The sequence below is a fragment of the Microchirus variegatus genome (assembly GCF_963457635.1).
Source record: "Microchirus variegatus genome assembly, chromosome: 15".
Lineage (NCBI taxonomy): Eukaryota > Metazoa > Chordata > Actinopteri > Pleuronectiformes > Soleidae > Microchirus > Microchirus variegatus.
Window position 1 is genome coordinate 10,678,088 of NC_139816.1, and position 21,331 is coordinate 10,699,418.

General features: G+C 40.9%; 1 protein-coding gene across 1 annotated transcript; it reads left to right on the forward strand.

Moving 5' to 3' along the window:
- The first annotated feature begins 224 nt into the window (after positions 1–224).
- On the forward strand, positions 225–11,789 carry nfx1 (nuclear transcription factor, X-box binding 1). The gene is made up of 23 exons (XM_083901717.1): positions 225–442; positions 1,239–2,120; positions 2,639–2,800; positions 2,912–2,989; positions 3,306–3,411; positions 3,519–3,590; positions 3,720–3,859; positions 3,947–4,046; positions 4,135–4,352; positions 4,879–4,976; positions 5,327–5,357; positions 5,438–5,520; positions 5,970–6,078; positions 6,249–6,368; positions 6,454–6,533; positions 6,614–6,844; positions 7,714–7,787; positions 7,883–7,984; positions 8,772–8,909; positions 8,993–9,059; positions 11,056–11,201; positions 11,295–11,399; positions 11,480–11,789. The coding sequence occupies exons 1-23, from the start codon at positions 424–426 to the stop codon at positions 11,553–11,555; spliced, it is 3,237 nt and encodes a 1,078-aa protein (XP_083757843.1). The 5' UTR covers positions 225–423; the 3' UTR covers positions 11,556–11,789.
- The last annotated feature ends 9,542 nt before the right edge of the window (positions 11,790–21,331 follow it).

Consider the following 21,331-nt stretch of genomic DNA (forward strand, 5'->3'; position numbering starts at 1 on the left):
TATCGATACCATCGTGATTTGTGATGTCTTCTAATTTGCCAGTGTTGAAAACGTGGGCTGAAATATTGCAGAAGACTTTTGACAATTTTTGGGGTGTTCATATTGTTCCATCATACAAATTGTTACAAATGTTAGTACACGTTTAATAAACTTGCGCTAGTATGCGTTTTATTTTGAAAATCTCAACCAGAAGTTCCTGTTTTTAGTATCGAGTCGTACTAGCTTCAAGCTAGCTAGGCTAAGCTTTAAATAGTGTTGTACACTTTCGCCGCTTTCTGGAAGAGTTTGTCGTGTGTGTAACAAACATAGAAGGGGTGAAAGGGTACATTTTGTCGGGAAGTTTCCGGATACGCTTGTCATCTCTCGGTAAAACAGTCTGTTATCCTTAAACTTGTGTCGCAGGAGAATCACGGTACAACGTGAATGGCTGAAGGTTCCTCAGGTTAGTGACATGCACACTAAATAAATACAGTAGAACACAACTGAAGTGGCTTTAACATGTTCCGAGTATTTAAATGGGAGTTAATTAGTGTGACTGATAACGTATGCTACGTTTATATTGTCAACAGCTATCGATGTTAGCTACCGTAAACTTTATGTTAACACCGGTGGCTAACGTGACTTCGCAGTTGATGCTAAATTTACACCGCTGTCTTAGCTCGCTAAATGTTGCTAATGGTAGCTTAGCGTATCAATGTGAACAAACTGGTTGATGTGACATAAAGTTGGAAGTGGACTTTGAAATCCCGGCTTCAATAAAACTGGAGCTATGCGGCTATGGGAAGGCAGTTAATCATCAACTCGCTAAGTTTGACCATTTTAGATATCTGTTACCTCATTTTCACTCATCGAAATATCATTTTGACTAGTTGGGAATATCTATGACATCATTCTGACTGGTCAAAACTATAGTTCATGAAATCTGTCACAAATGTCAACAATTCTGTACATTATCTATCCATAAGTCCAGTTTCATATAATCGACAACGTCGTTATGACTAGTCACGATTCAAGGTCGAGATATCTAACTACATTCTGGCTGTCTGAAACTTGATTCAAGATGTCTTAAAAGGACAATGCCGATATATTCATTTACATTTCAGACAGGCATTATGAAGACTGCAGTAGTCCAGGCACCATGAAGTGAAAGCATGGACATGTTGTTAAGCTAAAGCCATATTATTGTGGTTTGGTATATTATCATAAACCGATTAAATGCAGTTCTTTTTTGTCTTTAGACCCACCTGACCTCAATCTCGATGGGACGCCACATGGAAAGTCTCATCACCAGAAATCCAGAAGAGGTCGATCGAGATACAACAATGACAGAAACTTGATGAGTGATGGTTATGATCCCTCTCAACAATCGGGACACTTTCATCATGGCTTTAACCCCCAATCTAGTCACACTTATTATGCAGATAATCAGAATCCACCTCAGCTAAGAGAGGATGGAGCCAGAAAGAGAGGGCGAGGTAGAGGGAGGAAAGAGGGGAATAGAGGTGGAAATGGCTCTGGCTCTTGGTTCCAAAGACCCGACTTTCAGGGTGGCACTAACAGAGGTGTCGGTGGCTATCACTCCACCGCTCCTCCCACGGATGGACCTGATTTGTCAAACTGGCGAAGACGAGATGTGAATAGAAATTCTGAACACACCAGTGAAGAGCAGGACGCCTGGGCAAAGAAACCCAGGAAGTTTAGCCAAGACCAGAGGAGAGAACCAAACAAGAAAGGCAACACTTCAGCAGCCTTTCAGAGGGCAGATGACACCGAAGGAGAAAGCCACTCCACAGAAATGAGAGAGAGATCTCAGAGGAGCAGGGAAGGTCCAGACACTCATTCTCATGATCATTTAAGGAAGCAACCGGGACCAAAGCGACGCCAAGGTCCAATCAAACCACCAAAACAACCATCACAAGAGGTGACAGGCACAGAGGGGGGAGCCAGTGGCCAAGATAATGCAGACCATGGTAGATCATTTCAGAATCCAACCAATAAAGCTGGGGGAGGCTCAGGAAGAAGTGCACCCCCCCAGTCAGGGAGACGAACACACCATCAAAACCACAGACCTGCTGTGAGGAACTTGAACAAGATGCCAGAGAGCAAGGAGTCACAGACGGGTAAGACTGAATGTCCCAGTAAAACTCTTAATTAAAATGAAAGAACCTCATTAGAGTGACATTTTCTCTGGAGTTGCCCAAAGGGCTACAGTTAACGTCTTTAAAAGCTCAGCTGGCTGGAATATATATTTTTTCTGTGTTAATTATTGGAATCATTAATTCCATAATAACCTTTCGGTGTTATCTAAATCAAGTAATCTGAGAGAAAGACTTATGTTGCACCCTTTGAGTCATATTGAGAATTTGACCAATGACAGGGCAGTTCAGAGAGAGGCTGCTCCTATGGCTTTTCTACTATGGTCTTTCAGTGCTTCAATGGCAACTCCAGCTCTTGCAACTATTGCCTATGCCAAAGAGAAACTTTGAAAAGGGAAAGTTCGAAAGTGATTCAGAGCCTAAATGTAATTACCCATGAGTGAACATGCGTTTCAGAGGTGGAGAGATTACCTCGCTTCATCTATCATCAAATGTGTGCATGCTCTGCTGTCTTCTAAACCTCTGATCTCTTCCCTCGTTAGGGTGTCTGATTGAACAGCTTTCCGAAGAGAAGTACGAGTGCATGGTGTGCTGCGATATCATCCGACTCATGGCCCCAGTGTGGAGCTGCCAGAGCTGCTTTCACGTCTTCCACCTGAACTGCATCAAGAAATGGGCTCGATCTCCAGCCTCTCAGGCAGATGGTAGGTAATCAAAACGATCATTTCTGCAGTTAGAACAGCATTTAGAGGATATATTGTGTGTTATGTCTTTATGAATTTGCATTCATGTTCAGGTATTGTGCTGTTTTTCAGATTCAGCTGAAGGATGGCGCTGTCCAGCCTGCCAGAACGTCACACTGAAACAGCCGACTTCCTACACCTGTTTCTGTGGTATGTACAAACTGCAGTCCATCCATCCGTCTTCTACCACTTTATCCTCCACATAAGGGCAGCGAGGGGCTGTGCCAATCTCAGCTGACGTAGCGCAAAAAGGCGGGGTACACCCTGGACAGGGCGCCAGTCCATCACAGGGCCACACATGGAGACACACACACTCACACCTGAAATAACATACACCAATGTTTATTTTTCAGATATGTAATTAAATTGATGTTTCAGTAAGTCTTACCAATCGGATTCTAAACCTGCTCATAAAAGTAGCTGAAACGAGACCACAATTATTTTTAATTCTTCAATCTATTTTCAGGTAAAGTGACAAACCCTGAGTGGCAGCGTACTGAGATTCCCCACAGCTGTGGTGACATGTGTGGGAAGAAAAGAAGCGGAGTGTACTGCAACCACCCGTGTAACATGTGAGTTTTTTTTGGCAGAAGTAGAATAGATTTTAATGAATAGATCTTAATGAACGTTTGGTATTTCATGCTCTGTAATGTTCAATACTTTCTTTAATTTTCTGCAGTTTATGCCATCCTGGACCTTGTCCACCATGTCCTGCCTTTATCACAAAATCCTGCACCTGTGGAAAGACCAGGTATTTAACCTTTATATGTTTATTTTATAACTTTAAACATGAGTATGATCCCAGATTGTGGTTCCTCAAATATATCCCTGTTACTTGTGCTGTTGACGTCTTAATATTACGTGAATCATCTCTTTCTAGTCAACCAATGCGCTGTGGTCAGGCTACTGTGCTCCAGTGTGACAAAGTTTGTGGTGCTTTACTCAACTGTGCTGAACATTCGTGCACACAGGTGTGTCACACGGGGGCATGTCAGCCCTGCCAGCTGCAGGTTCAGCAGGGTGAGTCTCGCTTACAAAGAAGCACCATGAACATTTCTGTCATTGTGTGTTTGATTTATTCATTTCTTTTGATTTCGCTTCCTCTAGTTTGCTACTGTGGAGTCGCAACTCGCCAAGTCCTGTGTGGAACAGATAAAGAAGGATTCGATGGTGTGGGACATTACTCATGTGAAAAAATATGCGGAAAGTAAGTTTGACAGTGCTAATAATATTCATCTTCGCTTGCATTCTTGTAACACTTAATATTTTATTTTATTGCTCTTTTCTCTGTGCAGGATGCTTGACTGTGAAGCCCACCAGTGTCAGCAGGTTTGCCACCGTGGTCCGTGCCAGCCGTGTCCACTTTCCCCGACCCTGGTGAAGACGTGTCCCTGTAGTCAGACGCCGCTGGTCAAACTGCTGGAACTGGGCTACAAAGAGCGACGAAGCTGCTCCGATCCCATCCCTTCTTGTGGAAAGATCTGCAACAAACCACTGGCCTGTGGCTCCAGTGGTAAGTCAAAGTCAGGAGTGTCTCATAATAGAAGTCAAGTTCAAATAACGTCTGACAACATTGTGCAGCTGGTTCTGGACGGGAACTGACGCTGATCCAAAACATCTGAAAATAGGAAAGGAAATCATGTAACAGATCGTTTCAAAATGCACAATGGGAACAAGCTCTAATTTGAAAACTGTGCTCAACTAAAGGCAGTAGGAGCATATTCTTTATTTAAAACAGGTTTGTTCATTATTTGGTTTGGTATGCTCACAGAAATAACTTTCAAGAGTTTATCTGCCAGAATTGAAAGACTGCAGGCTGTTCAGTCATTTCTTCTCTCTGCATCTTAATCTGTTGTTTTGTTGTAGGAACATGTGCACCCATGTCAATACAAGTGGCCTGTGTTTTAAATTCTGAAGTAATGAACCATACTTGAACTCCGTGGTCGTACGTCTGTGTAAACAGGATGTGCTTTATCTCGAGCTTCACAGCCAGTGCTCTCAGAGTCTGTTCGGGGGTTAATGAACATGTGTTGTTCCAGACACCATCCATCTGTGTGAGAATCTGTGCCACGAGGGAAGCTGTGGACCCTGTTCCCTGACCTCGGCTATCAGATGCAGATGTGGCTCCAAGACCAAGGTGGGTTGAATCTCCAGCAGCAGGACATCTGTTTGATGTGTCGCTGTCAAAGTCATTGCTTCAGTTTTGTGTGCGACACCGAAGATTGTGGCGGACATCTTCTTCAAACAAACAGAGAGCTGCCTCAGGCTGTGGAAGGAATTCTGTTGGAAAAATAAAGTCAGGTTTTTCAGCGCTCTGTCTATTGGATATTCATACAAACAAATGTAATGTTGGGAGTTGAGTGTCATGTATTCTGTGAATAATGAAAGATGGGAAATGTTTGGGATGATTTATGGATAGCGGTGACTCTGATACTATGCTATGATTTACAAAAACTATACTATATTCATGCAAGCTCCTTTTTTTAGGAGGTGCCATGTGCGACAATACAGAAAGAAGGTGAGTTTTAAACTCTTTCTGATTTAAGATGATTTAAAGCAGTGTGAGATTACCTGATCTTCAAACCCTCTCCATTCCAGAGGAGCTCATCTTCACCTGCGAGAAGCGCTGCAGCAAGAAACGCTCCTGCGGACGACACAAGTGCGGGGAGCTGTGCTGTGTGGTGAGTATTTGACGAGTCAGAAATCAAATGCACCTCTTGTACCACTGAAAACGCAGTTAACAAACGCTGCTCAGCTGCATGACGTGCATAAAACTAGTTTTTTTTCCCCATTTTATAGAAGTACAAGGGTTAAATTTTCAAACGTTATCAATTGTATTCTGTTTATAGGATTTTGTCATTTAGAGCAGTCAAGAATACAACTACCTTTCTCTGTTTTCTTACACGTTTCCACGAGACGATTTAAAAATCTCTCCAAACAGAGTTCATGCTTTTATCTCAGGTTTCGTCAATACGACGTCAAACTGCTGCCGTAGCTATTTGTTGACTTTGGACGCTTCTCACAGAAGACCGTTTCAAATCCTCAGAATTTCACCATTAGGAGGTGACGCCACACTTCAAATTCAAATTTCAGAGCTCATCTAATTAAAATGTTTTTTCTGTCCTTTTAGACTCTGGAGCACAAGTGCCCATTGATCTGTGGCTACAAGCTGAACTGTGGCCTCCATCGTTGCCAGGATTCTTGTCACCGTGGAAACTGTGAACCGTGCTGGCAGTCCAGTGAGTCGTTTTGTCCAACAGTTTTTATGAGTCAAGTCTCAGAAATACTACATATTTGTTCTGTCTTTCTTTTCTTTTTTTACATGGTGTTTTTTCCTCTCTGTGGTCTATTACATTTGGCTTGATTTAGCCACGTGGCTCATATTTGGCACGGTTTCTTGTGTCTGCAGGTTTCGATGAGCTGACGTGTCACTGTGGACTCACTGTGTTGTACCCGCCCATCCCCTGTGGCACCAAACCACCCGAGTGTAAAAGCCTGTGCACAAGAAGACACGAGTGCGACCACCCCGGTAAGATATGACGATAAATGTTCACTCACTCACAAAAAAACCAACAACAATGTGTTCTCTGAACGCTTGCCTCTCTTTTTTTTAGTGTTTCACAACTGCCACAGTGAAGACAAGTGCCCACCTTGCACGTATCTCACTCAGAAGTGGTGCATGGGCAAACACGAGGTAACTTCCACTCAGCTAAAGTTCGGTAACATCTGTTTTACAAGTCGGAGCAAAGTGACACATTTGTTTTTCACCCACAGCAACGCAGCAACATCCCATGTCATCTGCAATACATTTCTTGCGGCCTGACGTGTAACAAAACGATGCCGTGCGAAATGCACCGCTGCAGACGGATCTGCCACCGGAGCGACTGCCTGACGGACGGCGTCTGCCAGCAGCCGTGCGCGGTGACTCGTCCAGACTGTGGTCACCAGTGCTCCGCTCCCTGTCATAAAGGCAGCAGCTGCCCACGCACCACCTGCAGTGCCAAGGTACAAAAACACTGCCACATCTGGACCTCTGATGGCTGAGAAATGGTTGAGAGAGGTTTTGCAGATGGTCCACCCACACATGTTTTTAGTAAAGACATTCTCCTTAAGCCAAGTTCATGTTACATGACTTTTAAAATGTAGGATTGCTGTGCATTAGGGCTGTAACTAACGATTATTTCCATAATCGATTAATCTGTTGTTTATTTTCTTTTAAAAAGTACTTGTTCGGCCCACAAAATATCAGAAAAAACATAACGATTGTTCTCAAATGTCAGTTTCTCTGTCCACAAACTAAATTTATTCAGTTTTAAAATTTTTATTTCTTACATGGAGCAAAAATATTCACATTTTGGGCTCTGACAACTCGGATAACTTTTTTAAATTAGTCAGTCGCTGTGAGTTCACACTAAAGGATTGACTGGAAGCAGGGTTTCACATATTACATGATCTTTTACCATCATGACCTAAAAACAAGTCAGATACTTTAGTAGAGCTCTATCTTGCACACCTTCTTTGATTTTTTTTTTTCACATGTAGTGTCTGCTAATGAGGTAAGATTAGCTGAGGGAATTATTGGCCTGAAAATCATGCATTGTGAACTTGGCCTTAATCGTTGAAGGTTACAAGGTGTCTTTGCTTGGCTACTAACATCGAGTGACATCTGCTCTAATAGCACGTAATTGTCACAAATGGTTAACTTGGGTGATATAAAAACATGTTGACGGAGGGCTCGGCAAACAATGAGACCTTTCAGAGCTGCAGGAATTCCTCACATAAGCGGTACCCTGTTTGCTTTGTTTTGAAAAATGTTTCTGCTGCACAAATTTCTAGCAGACTGAAGTTTTTCTGTTTCTTCATGCCGTTCTCAGGTAGCTCTCCAGTGCGACTGTGGTCGCAGGAAGGACACGGTGATGTGCACAGAAGCAACCACTTCAAATCAGAGGTCGGTTTTCTCGAGTGTGTGCCCCTTTTAGCTCTGTGTCGCTGTTTTGGATTATGAATATGAAATGGTTGAATCATCACTTTTTGTACTGCCAGGTACGCGGCCATCGCCATGGCCAGTAAACTCTCTGATATGCAGCTCGGCGAGTCCATGGACATCGGCCCGCTCCTCACAAAGAGGGAGCTGAAACAAGCCAGGTAGAGTAATGGAGGAAAGAAATATGTAAATATGTATCTCCTGTTTCACATAAGTTGACACTTTACCATTTTGACTAGTCATTTATCTTAAGTTTCAGAGGGGGAGAGATCATAAATGGCTGTTCCTTCATGTTTTTGTGATGCATTTAAATAATTTTTTTGTTCAGACATGAAGCCCCAGCACTCTTGGCTTCACGAGTGGCTCACTGCACAGTATGATCAGCTGGTTAAGTGGGGATGTCAGATGTTTCCCTGCACTGCAATCTGCCACACCATAATTCTTAATCTTCTGGTTTAATTTATTTTGGTAGAATTTTAATAGTCTCATGCATGTTTTCTCACTTAAAAGTGCAAATGAGTCGTAATTGATGCAGTTTTTTCCCCTGTGGTGCCAGACAGCTTGTGTGTGGCTACAGCCTGCTCACATTAGTGGAACAAGTAGCCTAATTTGAAATTAGAATCAAATGGGGCTCTGATTCTGTCACATTTTCTAGGGGTTTTTTAGCAGCCATTTACACTCTACATTGCTGTAATTGGGTGAACATGTGCATTGACCGTGGCAGGTGTCAGGGACACAGTAACACGGACACTGCAGCAAACAATAACTGCATTGGGCTTAGTCAGTGGTTTGTTTTGTATCCTCTGTGGCACATGAAGCCACAAAGCACTGCCCCGTGTACACAAACTTTGACTCTCGCAATCATGGGGGGTTCAAATCTGCTTTTTACTTTGGGCAAAAGTCGAAACGAATCCCAAATATTTACGTGTTCATCCATTTGTTTCTCAGACTCGAATGTGACCAAGAGTGCGCAACGTTGGAGAGAAACAGGCGCTTGGCTGAGGCGCTGCAGATCGACGGGTCGACCGACCCCTTCAATATCCGCTCCACCTCCGTATACAGCGACAGCCTCAAAGACGATGCCAGGTCTTGCCTTAAACGTCCTTTAAATTATTCCACAGCCTTCCACAGTGGACAGACGCTGATAACTGAAACTCTCTGCTTTTTAGGAAAGATCTGAAGTTTGTCACAGACGTAGAAGAGGAGATCAGGAATCTTGTCGAGCTGGTTAATAAGGTGAGTGGATGAAATGAACCCGGTTCTGGTTGACCACCAATGTGATGGGCTGCTCCATCTAGTGGTTGTGTTGGGATCCCGTTGTTGTAATTTTTCTGACACCATATTTGTACCATTATGCAGGTTCCCCTTGCTATAAGCACTTGGCACAGGCTCTTAAAAATGAGTGCCACTTAAGCTAACTTTACATCATGGTACGGGTCGGTTTGGTACAATATGGTACTGTTTGGAATGGTAAAGTCCTGGGACTTTCTTGCTGTTTGTCTATTTATTGACTGTCATGGCCACTGTATACCATTTTATTCTAGTACCCCAAGAGCTAAAAAAGGGAATGGAATGGTTGGAGCTGGTTATTGTGGTTCTAATCCTAATGGAAACGCAAAAAAAATCATCCTGCACCGTACCGAACCATTTCACTCAAAGGCAACCCGGCGTGAAAGAAGAAGAATAAAAGGCTATTCCTGAACTATTTCAGATTACAAAATGAAAATGTATAAATATAGGCCTGTATGTAGATAGATCGGGATTATTAATCATGTTATTTTTCTGACACATTGCTCACTTCTCTAGAGGACCTCCAACGTGGAAGCAGCTGTGCTTGCTTTTCAATTCAATTCAAGAATTGAAACATTTCAGGGGGCACATAGAGCATTTGTCACCAAGCACAAACAAGTAATCTCGATTCAAAGACGTTATAAATATGCAAATCTAATCTAAATTGCTTGTAGGTTTCTCGCAGTGCGATGACAATGCTTCACTTGGTGCTGTTTTTAAAGCCAGGCTGAGTTGGTAGGGACCTCATTGGGCAGCAGGAAAAATACTCTGTGTTTATTCAGCTTTGTTTTAGGCACTGATGTCACTTCGGCCGAGGCTGCCAAGGTCACTGTGGTAAAATATTGTTTATCACTACACCAACTCCTTTTTGCATGGCCTGTGTGAATCATAAAGGCCAAGCATCTTTTCTCACCTCCTTAATTTTACCAACTTATTTCTATATTCCCAAACATGGTTGTAAAGTAGAAGGTGGACCAGCTGCTTTCCAAGTTTTTCAGGTCGGGTCAAACCTGATCAGTGACCCTGCAAACAGTATATAGACCACACATATAATACACACAACCAAAAGTGTATGGATGCTCCATATGTAATTAAACTTTCCACAGGATTGTGGAACATCCTGTGGCTATAGAAACTGGACTTGATTCAGACACAGGAGCGTCAGTAAAGATGGACGCTGATGTTGGGAAATTCATATCTGAACGTAGTCTGTGTTTTGTGCAAGTTCTTCTGGTTTTGTGCTCTTTCTTTAATGTTGGGAACCTAAAATGTCCCTATGTGGAGTTAAGGGGTCAAGAAGAAACTGGACTAAAATGTACATCATCAGTCGGTACTGTGATATTGTAAAATTTATGGCTGATGAACATTCGTTTTCATATTTATGTCCAACTCGATTACAGCCTGGGGCCAAAATAAAACCGAATACGCTTAAAGATTTAATAAAGAAACAAATTAGAGACCACATTTGAAATTAAACATGTTATTTTAAGATATATTAGTGACAAGAGGGATACTTTTTCATACTAAAATAAAATGAATTCAATTACACATGATGAAATAACCTCAATATCAACATTGGACTACTGTTTGAAATTCACATCAGTTGGAGAACTTGCATAAGAACATGAATGTCGAAGGGTGGTAAATAATTCATGAATGATTTTCCAACTGAAATCGGCAGTATAGTAACGCTGATTTCCACTGCTGTATTTCAGTAGACCAGCACATATGGACCTGTAGTCAAATGTATTCTATGTTTTTCTCTGTTATTAATGAAACCAAGAGATTACAGACTCCTGTTTTAGCCGTAGTTGTAGAAAAATAACAAAACGTTTGTTTTATAATTGTATATTTAACTAAATAAATTGTACGTACGGATGCAGGCAGGTCAGTTACGGCTTGGTGTGGCCTCTTAATGGACATGCATTACTGTTGTGTGCAGGGAAAACATCCAAAGAGGAGCCACTCTTTCCCGCCCATGAACCGAGAACACCGCAAGATCATCCACGAGCTCGCCGAGGTCTACGCCGTGGAGAGCGTGAGCTACGACAGTGAGCCCAAACGCAACGTGGTCATCACTGCTCAAAAGTAAGATTTAATTTTAATTTTATTTATTCTAACCAACAGCATGTACTCTAATGTATGAATCAAAGAAGTGATGATTGTGGTTTTTTTGTCCAGGGGGAAGTCAAACTGTCCGAACTCGTCGCTGAAATCGCTAATTGAAAGAGAGATGGCTGTGAGAGCCCCGCCTCCCATCGCTCATAACAAACAGCACAGTAGCAAGTGAGTCCAGATGAATAACTTGATTTGCATGTTTGTGATTACATCTTCATTAATTTGTCTCATCTTCTCACTCACTCTAGGGTTGTCAGTGGAACCGCCTGGTCGAAGATGGTTAAAGAAGAGCCTGTTATAGATTATTTTGATGTCAAGGACTAAAAAAAGGAAAAGACGACAACTCAGGATCGGTCTTCATCTGCCAAAAAAAAGTCTAAAATAACACTTTTTTTCCCCCCACATTCGTGTTCATCGAATATAAATAAAACTTCCTGTGACTTCAGAATCACATAAAGTTTAAGAATCTTTCTTAAGATCTGATTGTCTTCATAAATACGACAGCAGGAATGGAGTGAGAGCTGATCGAGTTTCGATATTAAAGTTAATCTTGTTTTCTGCAGCCCCTCCCTCACTGAGGCCAATTTGATGAAAAGCAAATTCATTCTCATTTACCGAGCACAACTGGCGATATCACAGAAACGCATCGGCTTTGAAATCCAATCACGCCTCACGGCTCAGCAGCAGATTTATTTTCTCAGATTAGGCTTTGTTGCCCGAGACTCTCTCTCCAACAGAGCACCAGCCGCGGGGTATCTGCTGTTTTCCTTGCTGATATTGAGCCAAGGCTCCGGTAGTAAATCTCTGCTGATTGAGTTTGTTGGTAGGCAGGAGTGCAGTGGACTGCAGTGCGGAAAAAGAGAAAGCTTTGTTTCAAACATAGCGATGACCCAGATGTGGTGCTGCACTTTCTAAAAACCTCCTTCTTAGACAAATCTTAAATGCTTGAGTCCAGACTCGGTACTTCTGGTACCATGTTTACCCATGCAAGACTGATGTTTTTTTTTGCATGATTGTAACTTGTAAAAACCTGCATTTTATTTCCACGCAATCCAGGTGTTTCGACAGTTCCCTACAATACTGCTTATTATCATGCACTTTTTAAAAAACACGTATATGAATGTGAACTTCGTGGCTTCCCTCAAAAGTCTTCAAATCTGCTCTTACTTTGCAGCCATAACCAGTTTGTTTTTGTGGTTGGAGCTTTGGGAATGTTTATTATGGCTCATTACACTGTTTTTGACTGATTTGTTGAAAATAAATGGCAGACACTGGCAAACAAAGCTGACACAGAAGCAAACTGTGTTACAGTACTGTGCACAAAACTCTCAGGGCTCCACCGGCTTTGTTGTCTTTTCTGTCGAGCTCTGTCATTGTTGTCTTTTGGATTGGAATGTTGTGACTGAAAGTTGGTCTTTTAATATTATCATGTTGACAGTTGAACGTTAAGCTGAACTAAAACCTTATTTTCGGACTCATTTTTTAACACTACATACAGGTTTCCTATATTTCCTGGATGTGTTCTAATGATTAATGTGATAGAGAAGAAATGATAGTGTGGTCATTGTAGAATTTGCTAAAACAACAAATGAAAAGGTGGCATGCACAGTACAGTCCTCCCAATCATAGATTATGTCGATTCAGAATCACACATTGGTTTCTGTGAATTTACATTGGTTAAGAGCTCCATCTCAGCTTCACTCATTACTCAGTATCCATAACACTAGATGTGCTCTTACTCAGCCCCCAAAGTCTGCACTACTTTCGGTCGTTTGATCATTTCCCGTAACTGCTGCATATGACTGGAATCAGAGGCCTGTATCTGAAATACTGTAGGGTGTAATTAAAAAAAAATATATATATATATATATATATTGATTGTCGTTATAAGTAAATTAAATTAAATAATAAAAATCCAAAGAAATAATTTTTCCTTTGCTTTTTTCGTGGTGCGTACCTTAAAGGATTGATGGGTTAAATAAAGGTAAGATAAATAAATTTGCACTAAAATAGTGTAATTGTAAAAAATAACTCGATTATGTTTTGATCCAGATCCTGATTCGCAGACCCCTAAAAGGGTAAATGTCAATATTTTTGTATTATTATTATTTATGTTTTTACAGACTGGATATATTTAAAATACCACTGATTACTCTTTTTTTATCAGTGGCAAATACACAAAATACAATTCCAAATCAAAAGACAACATATTGGCTAACTACTAGTACCAAATATTGACGCAAAATACATATTTATATGGATTTAATTTGAATTTTCTCATGGTCCACCTGCAGTACATTCACCACCCACCAGGAGGCCGCACTTTGGAGATCACCCAAATACCTCCTCGTATATATAAATATAAATCATAAAAAAGTCCACGTTTTTCACGCTCAGCCTGTACTAAAATGGACTCCAGTCGAACCTTTTAAAATTCTCTAGTCCACACACAGGACAGAAGAAGTTCTCTCTCCCCCCCCCGTTTCTCCTGAGGGTAATTTGTTGACACTCCCTTGCCTTCGCTAACGTTCCATTATATCGACTCTCCGGCGGAGAGACCGCGCCTGCGCTCCTGCTCCCTTCCCCAACAAGGCTTCACCAATCCCGGCTCTGGCTCCATCCCCGGCTCGGCGTCCCACAGGCCAGCGCTGATCAGACGCGTACACAAGCAGCTGTGTCCACTCCAGCGATGATGGGGAAGTGAACGGAAGACGCTGCGAGTGTGTGTGTGTGGAAGCCAAGTTCAAGAGAGGATTTTTATTTAAAAAAATATATTTTTTATTTGTATTTTTCCTTAAAACCGGACCGGACACCTCCACTAAAGAGAGACGCATCCTGCTCACAGTTGTAGCCCCAAAAACCAGAAGCGCACAGTGATGGAGAGAAAGGTATGGTTCATGCTCGTGCTTCCCTGTATTATTATTATTATTGTTATTATTTATTATTTTACTGCCTTGTTGTGTCTGCTCACAATCCGCATCCACCATTAGAACTCGTTTTTCTATATTGTCTTTATCCTGCAGGCTACACGGATTAAGAGGGAGTTTTTTTTTTCTCCCCCCCTTCCTTCCCTCCCTCGTGTAGCTGAAATTTATTGTGCATCTTTTAAATAAATAAATAAATAATAGCAAGAAAAAAAAAAAACGAGGATTAATTCCCCACCTCGTGTTGTATTTAGGTTTTAATCCCTGGCATGGTGCACAATGTATTGTGCAGGGAGTGGGGATGAATGTAGAGGCGAAAATTTAAGGGGGCTACAGTAGCTCCCTCTCTCTCTCTGTGTGTGTGTGTGTGTGTGTGTGTGTGTGTGTGTGTGTGTGTGTCTGCATCATCACAGCTCACTGTATAGTTGCACCACCTTCCTCCTCTTCCTCCTCCTCCTCCTCGCTTTTCCAGCCGACGCAGACACCAGCCAGCGCGGCTTGTTAACCTTGACTGGTGTGGGAATCAGACACTTTGAGGAGCAGCAGAGCACAGGGGGGGATGCACAGTGAAGCTCAGCCTCTGCTTCCTTTAATTCATTTCTGGTCACCAAGCCAGTGCCGTCCCAAGCCTTTATGGGGCCTTAAGCTGAATGTGATTTGGGGGGGGGGCTTCCTCTCCCCACCACCTCAGCGTAACCAGTGCTTATTTTTATTTTATTCTTATTTTATGGCTGTAGAATTGTCCTTGTCCAAGATGATGACTTCGACTTTTGATATCTAGCAGTTGTTCTTTTCGTCTGTGATTGGACGGTCGTATATAAGGGCTACCGTAATGACAAGTATATGGGCACAAAGCTCTATTCCTCTGCTTTCTGTGATCCATCCATCCATCTTCTACCGCTTTTTCCTACACTTGGCACTTGACTCCGGATTGTTAAAATGAGTCTGTAAAGTAACGCTAAACCTTAAAAACAGAGGCGCACGTTACTTAGTACACAGGTACGCTGGTTATTTGTAGCGCTGCCCTTTTCATTTCGTTCTCCAGTGCGACTGTAGGCGCGCTAACGTCGCTAAAAGGAGCTAATGCAGCTAACGGAGCTAACTGGTAAAACGGTGCCTGGACTCTGGTGTCACGGCACGTAAACATGACGTCACACGGGTCTTTTTCTGGTCAGTCGTCATGGAAACATGTCATGCGCTAACGTGCGTTAACCTATTGCAAAGTGTTAATCTATTGCACAGCACTACTTTTTTTAACCTTGTGTTGTCTTTTTTAGTGCTATCAAACGTTAACGCGTTAGCGGCGTCAACCTTAACGCATGGCGCGTTTCCACGCTCGCGATGCCATGTTTACGTGACTCCCGATTGTTAAAATGAGTCTGTAAAGTAGCGATAAACTTTAAAAACCGAGGCACACGTTACGCAGTACACAGGTATGCTGGTTATTTGTAGCGCTGCTCTTTTCGTTTAATAAACAGACCGCTCCAGTGCGACTGTAGGCACGCTAACAGGAGCTAATGCAGCTAACGGAGCTAACTGGTAAAACGGTGCCTGGACTCCGGTGTCGCGGCACGTAAACATGACGTCACGCGTGTCTTTTTCCGGTCAGTCGTCATGGAAACATGTCATGCGCTAACGTGCATTAATGTGCGTTAACCTATTGCACAGCACTACTTTTTTAACCTTAGAGGGCGGTAAAATCGGAAGTAAACCAGTTTAATGACTTTTGTTTTTAAACTTTAAAACAGGAGTGGACTAAATGAGCAATCTTCAACTCCAAAATAAAACCGGTAGATCTCTAGATGTATATATGATAAAATGTTTTGGGGGTTTTTTCCCCACACACTTATATTTGTCACTAATAATCTTTGTCGTGCATTCTATCGTGAAGCATAAACGCTAAGTGACTTCTAAGTGAGGCCACTTCCTGTCAAAAAGCAAATCCTAACCCTGGAAACAGCCTTCATAACAGGAAGTAGCCCCACTTTCTTACACGGCTCGCATCTTTATCCGTATTGGAAACCTGATGTTCTCCACGTCAGGTTTAAGTCAAAATGAAATAATCGTCAAATAAATAAATTTTTGTCACTCAAGTGTCGTGAAACCATACGGGGAACAGGAAGTATCGCGAGTGTCACACGTGCAGCATAAATCGGGTCCAATCGAGAAGCTCGTAACAGCCATTTCTGAACCATGGCTGCTACTAATGATTATTTTCATAATCCATAATCCAAGACTCGCAGAGTTTCATCATCAACATCAATAATGTTGTTGTTCTCAGTAAGTTTTTTTTTTTTATTGATGCAGAAACTCCAACAGAGGGAGTTTAACGCTCTGATGCCCTGAGTCTGAATCAGGACACGTGTAAACACTCTAATGTAAACGGTGCTGTTCCTGCCTGTGTGTTTTGGATCTTAGCAGCAAAAGTTTATGTTGGACTGCGTTAATCTGATGACAGACAGTGTGTACACACAGCAGCGGGGATAATGGGACGCACACACACACATGCACACATGTACACACTCACTCTCACACAGTGGAATCCAGATCGACGTGTTGCTGATGCGGAGGAAAATCGAATTTATTGTATATTCCAGCTTCTGCATTATTCACTTCAGCTGGAGCTGAAACTGTTGTTTGACATCAGTTTCCTCCTCTGGTTAAAGGGCCAGTGCGTAAAAAATTAAGACGCGTTTGAAATAGTTTTGTGTCCAATCAATGCAGCATTCACGTCGGCCGCGTAATATCATATTGTGCAAAATTTCCTGAGCTTTGTTTTCCCGATGAATTCAGTTTCTGCTAATAAAGGCTCCAAAAAGTTACAGATTGGACCTTTAAGTGCCACATGCACCTATGATGCTTGGGCCTGCATGTATGTTTACATGTCAATGCGTTAAAGGCACTGTACGTGGGATTTTTGGGGGCTTTTTTGCTAAATAAATCCATAATTATGTGACGGGCAGCTACTTTTCCAATCCTGCCTACTGCAGCTTTATCGATAAGTGGAATATCTACATATTTATGACGTTTATTTATTATCACATCACTCTTATTTGCTTTAGTGCTATGTTGAGCAGCTACTTTTGTGTATTTGTCTGTGTATTGCTGGAAAAATACTGGGTTTAATAGATAGAAGTGTTGAGTTGTGGAGAGTCTGTGACTCATCTTCCTCCCTGCTGTTCAGACCATGTTTTTTTTTTTTTTTACTCCATTTCAATGTGAGACAGGCTTTTGTGTGCATTTAGTCAATGTTTCATATCATTTCGAGCCATTTCAGTTGTATTTCTACTAAGATAATGTCCAGATATCTATATTTCCATGCAACTTTGGAAGATTATGCCACCTCTTTTGCTTTTTTCCTCTCCGTATCTGTGGAGTTTTTCAGTCTCCGGCAAAGAAACAGGACAGAAATAGTTAAAAAAAAAATTCAGATTCCAGAGTCTTCCCTGACCCAGCTGCTGGCACAAAAGTAGAGCAGTGTCATTAGTATGCAAGGTGCTGTCACAGCTCCTCAGGTCTGATTGAGGATCACAGGATCAGCTCCTTTTACAGCCTTCTCAACGCTCTCTCGACCTGGATTTTTCTGCTTTTTTTTTGTTTTAAACGCACAGGATTATCTCCCCTTACACACTCCAGCTGCAGAGTTTGTTTTTTTTAATCTTGCTTTTACAAATATCATCTAAATGCAAGGAACGTCAGTCTGTCTGTTAATCAGGACTCTGATGTTGTTTGGATACGACAGGCGAGAGATATAAGTAGAAATGTGACTAATACAGTACAGTATATCCCTGAAAGAGCCACTATCACGTCCTCAAACAGGCAAAATAACTGTAAAATTACAATAATTAATAACACATACAGTTATATACACACACGTACATAGAAATAACTCGAAATTGTCAACAATCACAATTAAGTGTCCTGTTTTTTTTTATATTTTATGAAGTCTATTTGTCAAAATTATATTTTAAAGGTGCATTATGTAATAAATCTAAAGCAAGTCAGTAGAGTCTCAGCTGCCGAGCAACCACGGGTTGCCAGTTACGTCAGAAAACGAAACCTAAAAGATCTCTGTATTTTGAATTTGAATGTAGTAACTGTTTTTGGCCACATTCTTACATATGGCACCTTTAATCCAAATAATAACGCTTTAAAAAAGGGGGAAAATAACTTAAAATGAATGCTTCAAACTCTTATTATTTTAGTATTAAGTAGTGTACCCTAAAATGTTCCTTTGTTTTTGTATAATTGTGACTCTATCACGCTGAAAGATGTACATAAATCTTTACAATTAATCCTTTCTACCCCGATTCACTTATTACGTAATAATCTCACTGCAGGAGAGTCATTAACTGGAAATTATGACGAATCGCAACACTGCGTCCTGTGTTTTTTTTATTTTACTCGGCCTATCTTTCAAAATGATCTTTTAATGCGAACAATAACGCTTTAGAAAAGGAGAAAATAACTCAAAATCAATGGTTTTGAACTGTTGACTATGTTAATTTCTTATTTTAGTATTAGGTAGTGCACTAAAAAACCTTAAAATGTCCCTTTTTTTTTGTAAACGGTGAGATTAAATCTGTAGATTTTACTCATTTCCTCAGTAGCAGGTCACCCAATTAAACGTTCCCATGGCTTTGTGTTGTGTGTGTTTTCTCGCAGGGATAAAAAAAAGGACAATGGGGGCACTTCCTTTTTTTTGCCAGTGAGGAATGTGCGGGCTCTGCTTGTTGCCCTGGAAACAAATGAGATTTACAGGATGAAGTTATGGGAACTATTGATTTCACTAAATATTAGAGCTGACGTGCTGCGGGAGTTCTCTGTGGAAAGAACAATCGTTCGTCTGTCGTTCTCGTCGAACTTATTATCAAGAGAAAGATTCTGCGCGGGTTCGTCGGGTTCAGATTGGCCCTGTTTTGATATTGACATGAATATTTTCAGACAAAGCAATCGCGGTCTGAAGACCTTGGAGCTCCTCGCTTCTGTTATCGATGACCGTTCTTTCAGCCATTGCTTTGTTAAAGGGACAGTTCAGGTCCACTGAATGGACGCCGACTGTGCTGAGTGCATGGGAAACAGCTTGAGTGGAAACAAAAGCCTCACCTAATCATTCTATACCAGCTACAATATCTAAACAATATGGTTTCCACTTTCTTAGAAAGATGTTTCCGGCTGGAGACTCTCCGCACCAAATCCCGTAGAGATAATCAGCGATTTTACGTCACAGCGCGCAGGTGTCGTTGATCCACTTTGGCCTCTACCGTCACGTCCAAATGTGTTATTCTGTGACATTCGTGTTTTAAATATGTAGTTTGGATGTAACTACGTCAGTCAAACTTACAAAGCGAGGCATCAGTGGAGCAGAAGCTCCCATGTCCTCGGAAGCTAAAAATGCAGATTTTCTCAAGGGACTTTGGTGCAGGAGAGCGAGGCCGTCTAACAACAAAAGGAAGTGATAAACACCGTTATTGAGATCCTGTAGACATGATTTTATTAGGTGAACACTTGTATATCTGTTTATTTATGTATATACATACAGTATATATGTGAATATGTATGTATATATATGTGTGTATGCATATATGTATACATGTATGTATGTATGTATGTATATATGTGTGTATGCACATATGTATACATGTATATATGTGTATATGTATATATATATATGTATGTGTGTGTATATATATGTGTGTATATGTATGTATATATATGTGTATATGTATGTATATGTGTGTATATATGTAAATATGTATGTACATACATGTATATGTATGTACATACATGTATATGTGTGTGCATATGTATGTATATGTGTGTGTATATATATGTATATGTGTGTATATATGTAAATATGTATGTACATACATGTATATGTATGTATGTATCTATGTGTATATGTATGTATGTGTGTGTATATGTATGTATATATATGTGTATATGTATGTATATGTGTGTATATATGTAAATATGTATGTACATACATGTATATGTATGTATGTATCTATGTATATATGTGTGCATATGTATGTATATGTGTGTGTACATGTATGTATATGTATGTATATATGTGTATATATGTATATATGTGTGTGTATATATATATATATGCGTGTATATATGTAAATATGTATGTACATACATGTATATGTATGTATGTATCTATGTATATATGTGTGCATATGTATGTATATGTGTGTGTATATGTGTGTATATGTATGTATATGCGTGTATATATGTAAATATGTATGTACATACATGTATATGTATGTATGTATGTATACATAAACATATATGTGTATGTATGTATGTATGTGTATGCAGTACATATATGTGCATATATATCACTTTAACCTCATCTATTCACAATCAAATGTGCTCTCCTCTCAGTACATACGGCTCATTTACCGCAGATTTTACCGGACGAATTTGAAGCAAACACGTTCACACAAACACAGTCCACTCTCTGACCTTCCACTCTGCCGCTCCGACAATGAGATTATAGATTTTTATGGTTTTAAGCAAAGCTCTTTTTAACCTAATTACACACACAGCGCTATCTCTCTCTCTCTGTGCCCTTCTCCAGATTATATCAGCTTATTTAATCACTGCTCTCTCACCTATAAAACCACTGCGTGTGTTTATTTCCCCCCAGTTGCATATTACTGCCGTGTTTTTGATGTCGTGTTAGTTGTGTAATTGTGGACTTGACGTGGAGACAGAGTGTCTGTGTGTGTCCTGTTGGTGCAGCAGCAGCAGCAGGTTGACCCATTTAGATGCTAAAGCTCAATACTGCAGCACACTCTGATGAGCGCAGAGAGGCTGGTGCACACGTTTGCACAATTAAAGATCCTTTTCTGTTGCAACTAAAAGCTTTAAATGATTCAAAAGGATGTGCTCCTTCTCTCTTGTTTTCACGACCACCTCATTTGCTGTTGGTTTTCTTTTAATGGACAGGTCTGTTAATCAGTGTGCAAGATCAGAAATTTAAATTATGTATTCAAAGAGCTCATTACTTAAGGGCGAAGCTGAAGTTGTTGTTTTCAAACAGTAATTCGGTTTGATTAATTAATGTTAATTAATGTCATTAATGCACAAGCATGAACCCCTCATGTTTAATATTAGGTGTAAATTGGTCATAAGACAATATAACTTCTTAATTATAACCTCTCT

What these genes read in the sequence shown, in the direction of transcription:
- nfx1 (XM_083901717.1), top strand. An exon ending in ACACGAGTGCGACCACCCCG is followed by an intron (nt 6,369 to 6,453) that starts GTAAGATATGAC and finishes TCTTTTTTTTAG; the next exon opens with TGTTTCACAACTGCCACAGT. An exon ending in TTGTCGAGCTGGTTAATAAG is followed by an intron (nt 9,060 to 11,055) that starts GTGAGTGGATGA and finishes TGTTGTGTGCAG; the next exon opens with GGAAAACATCCAAAGAGGAG.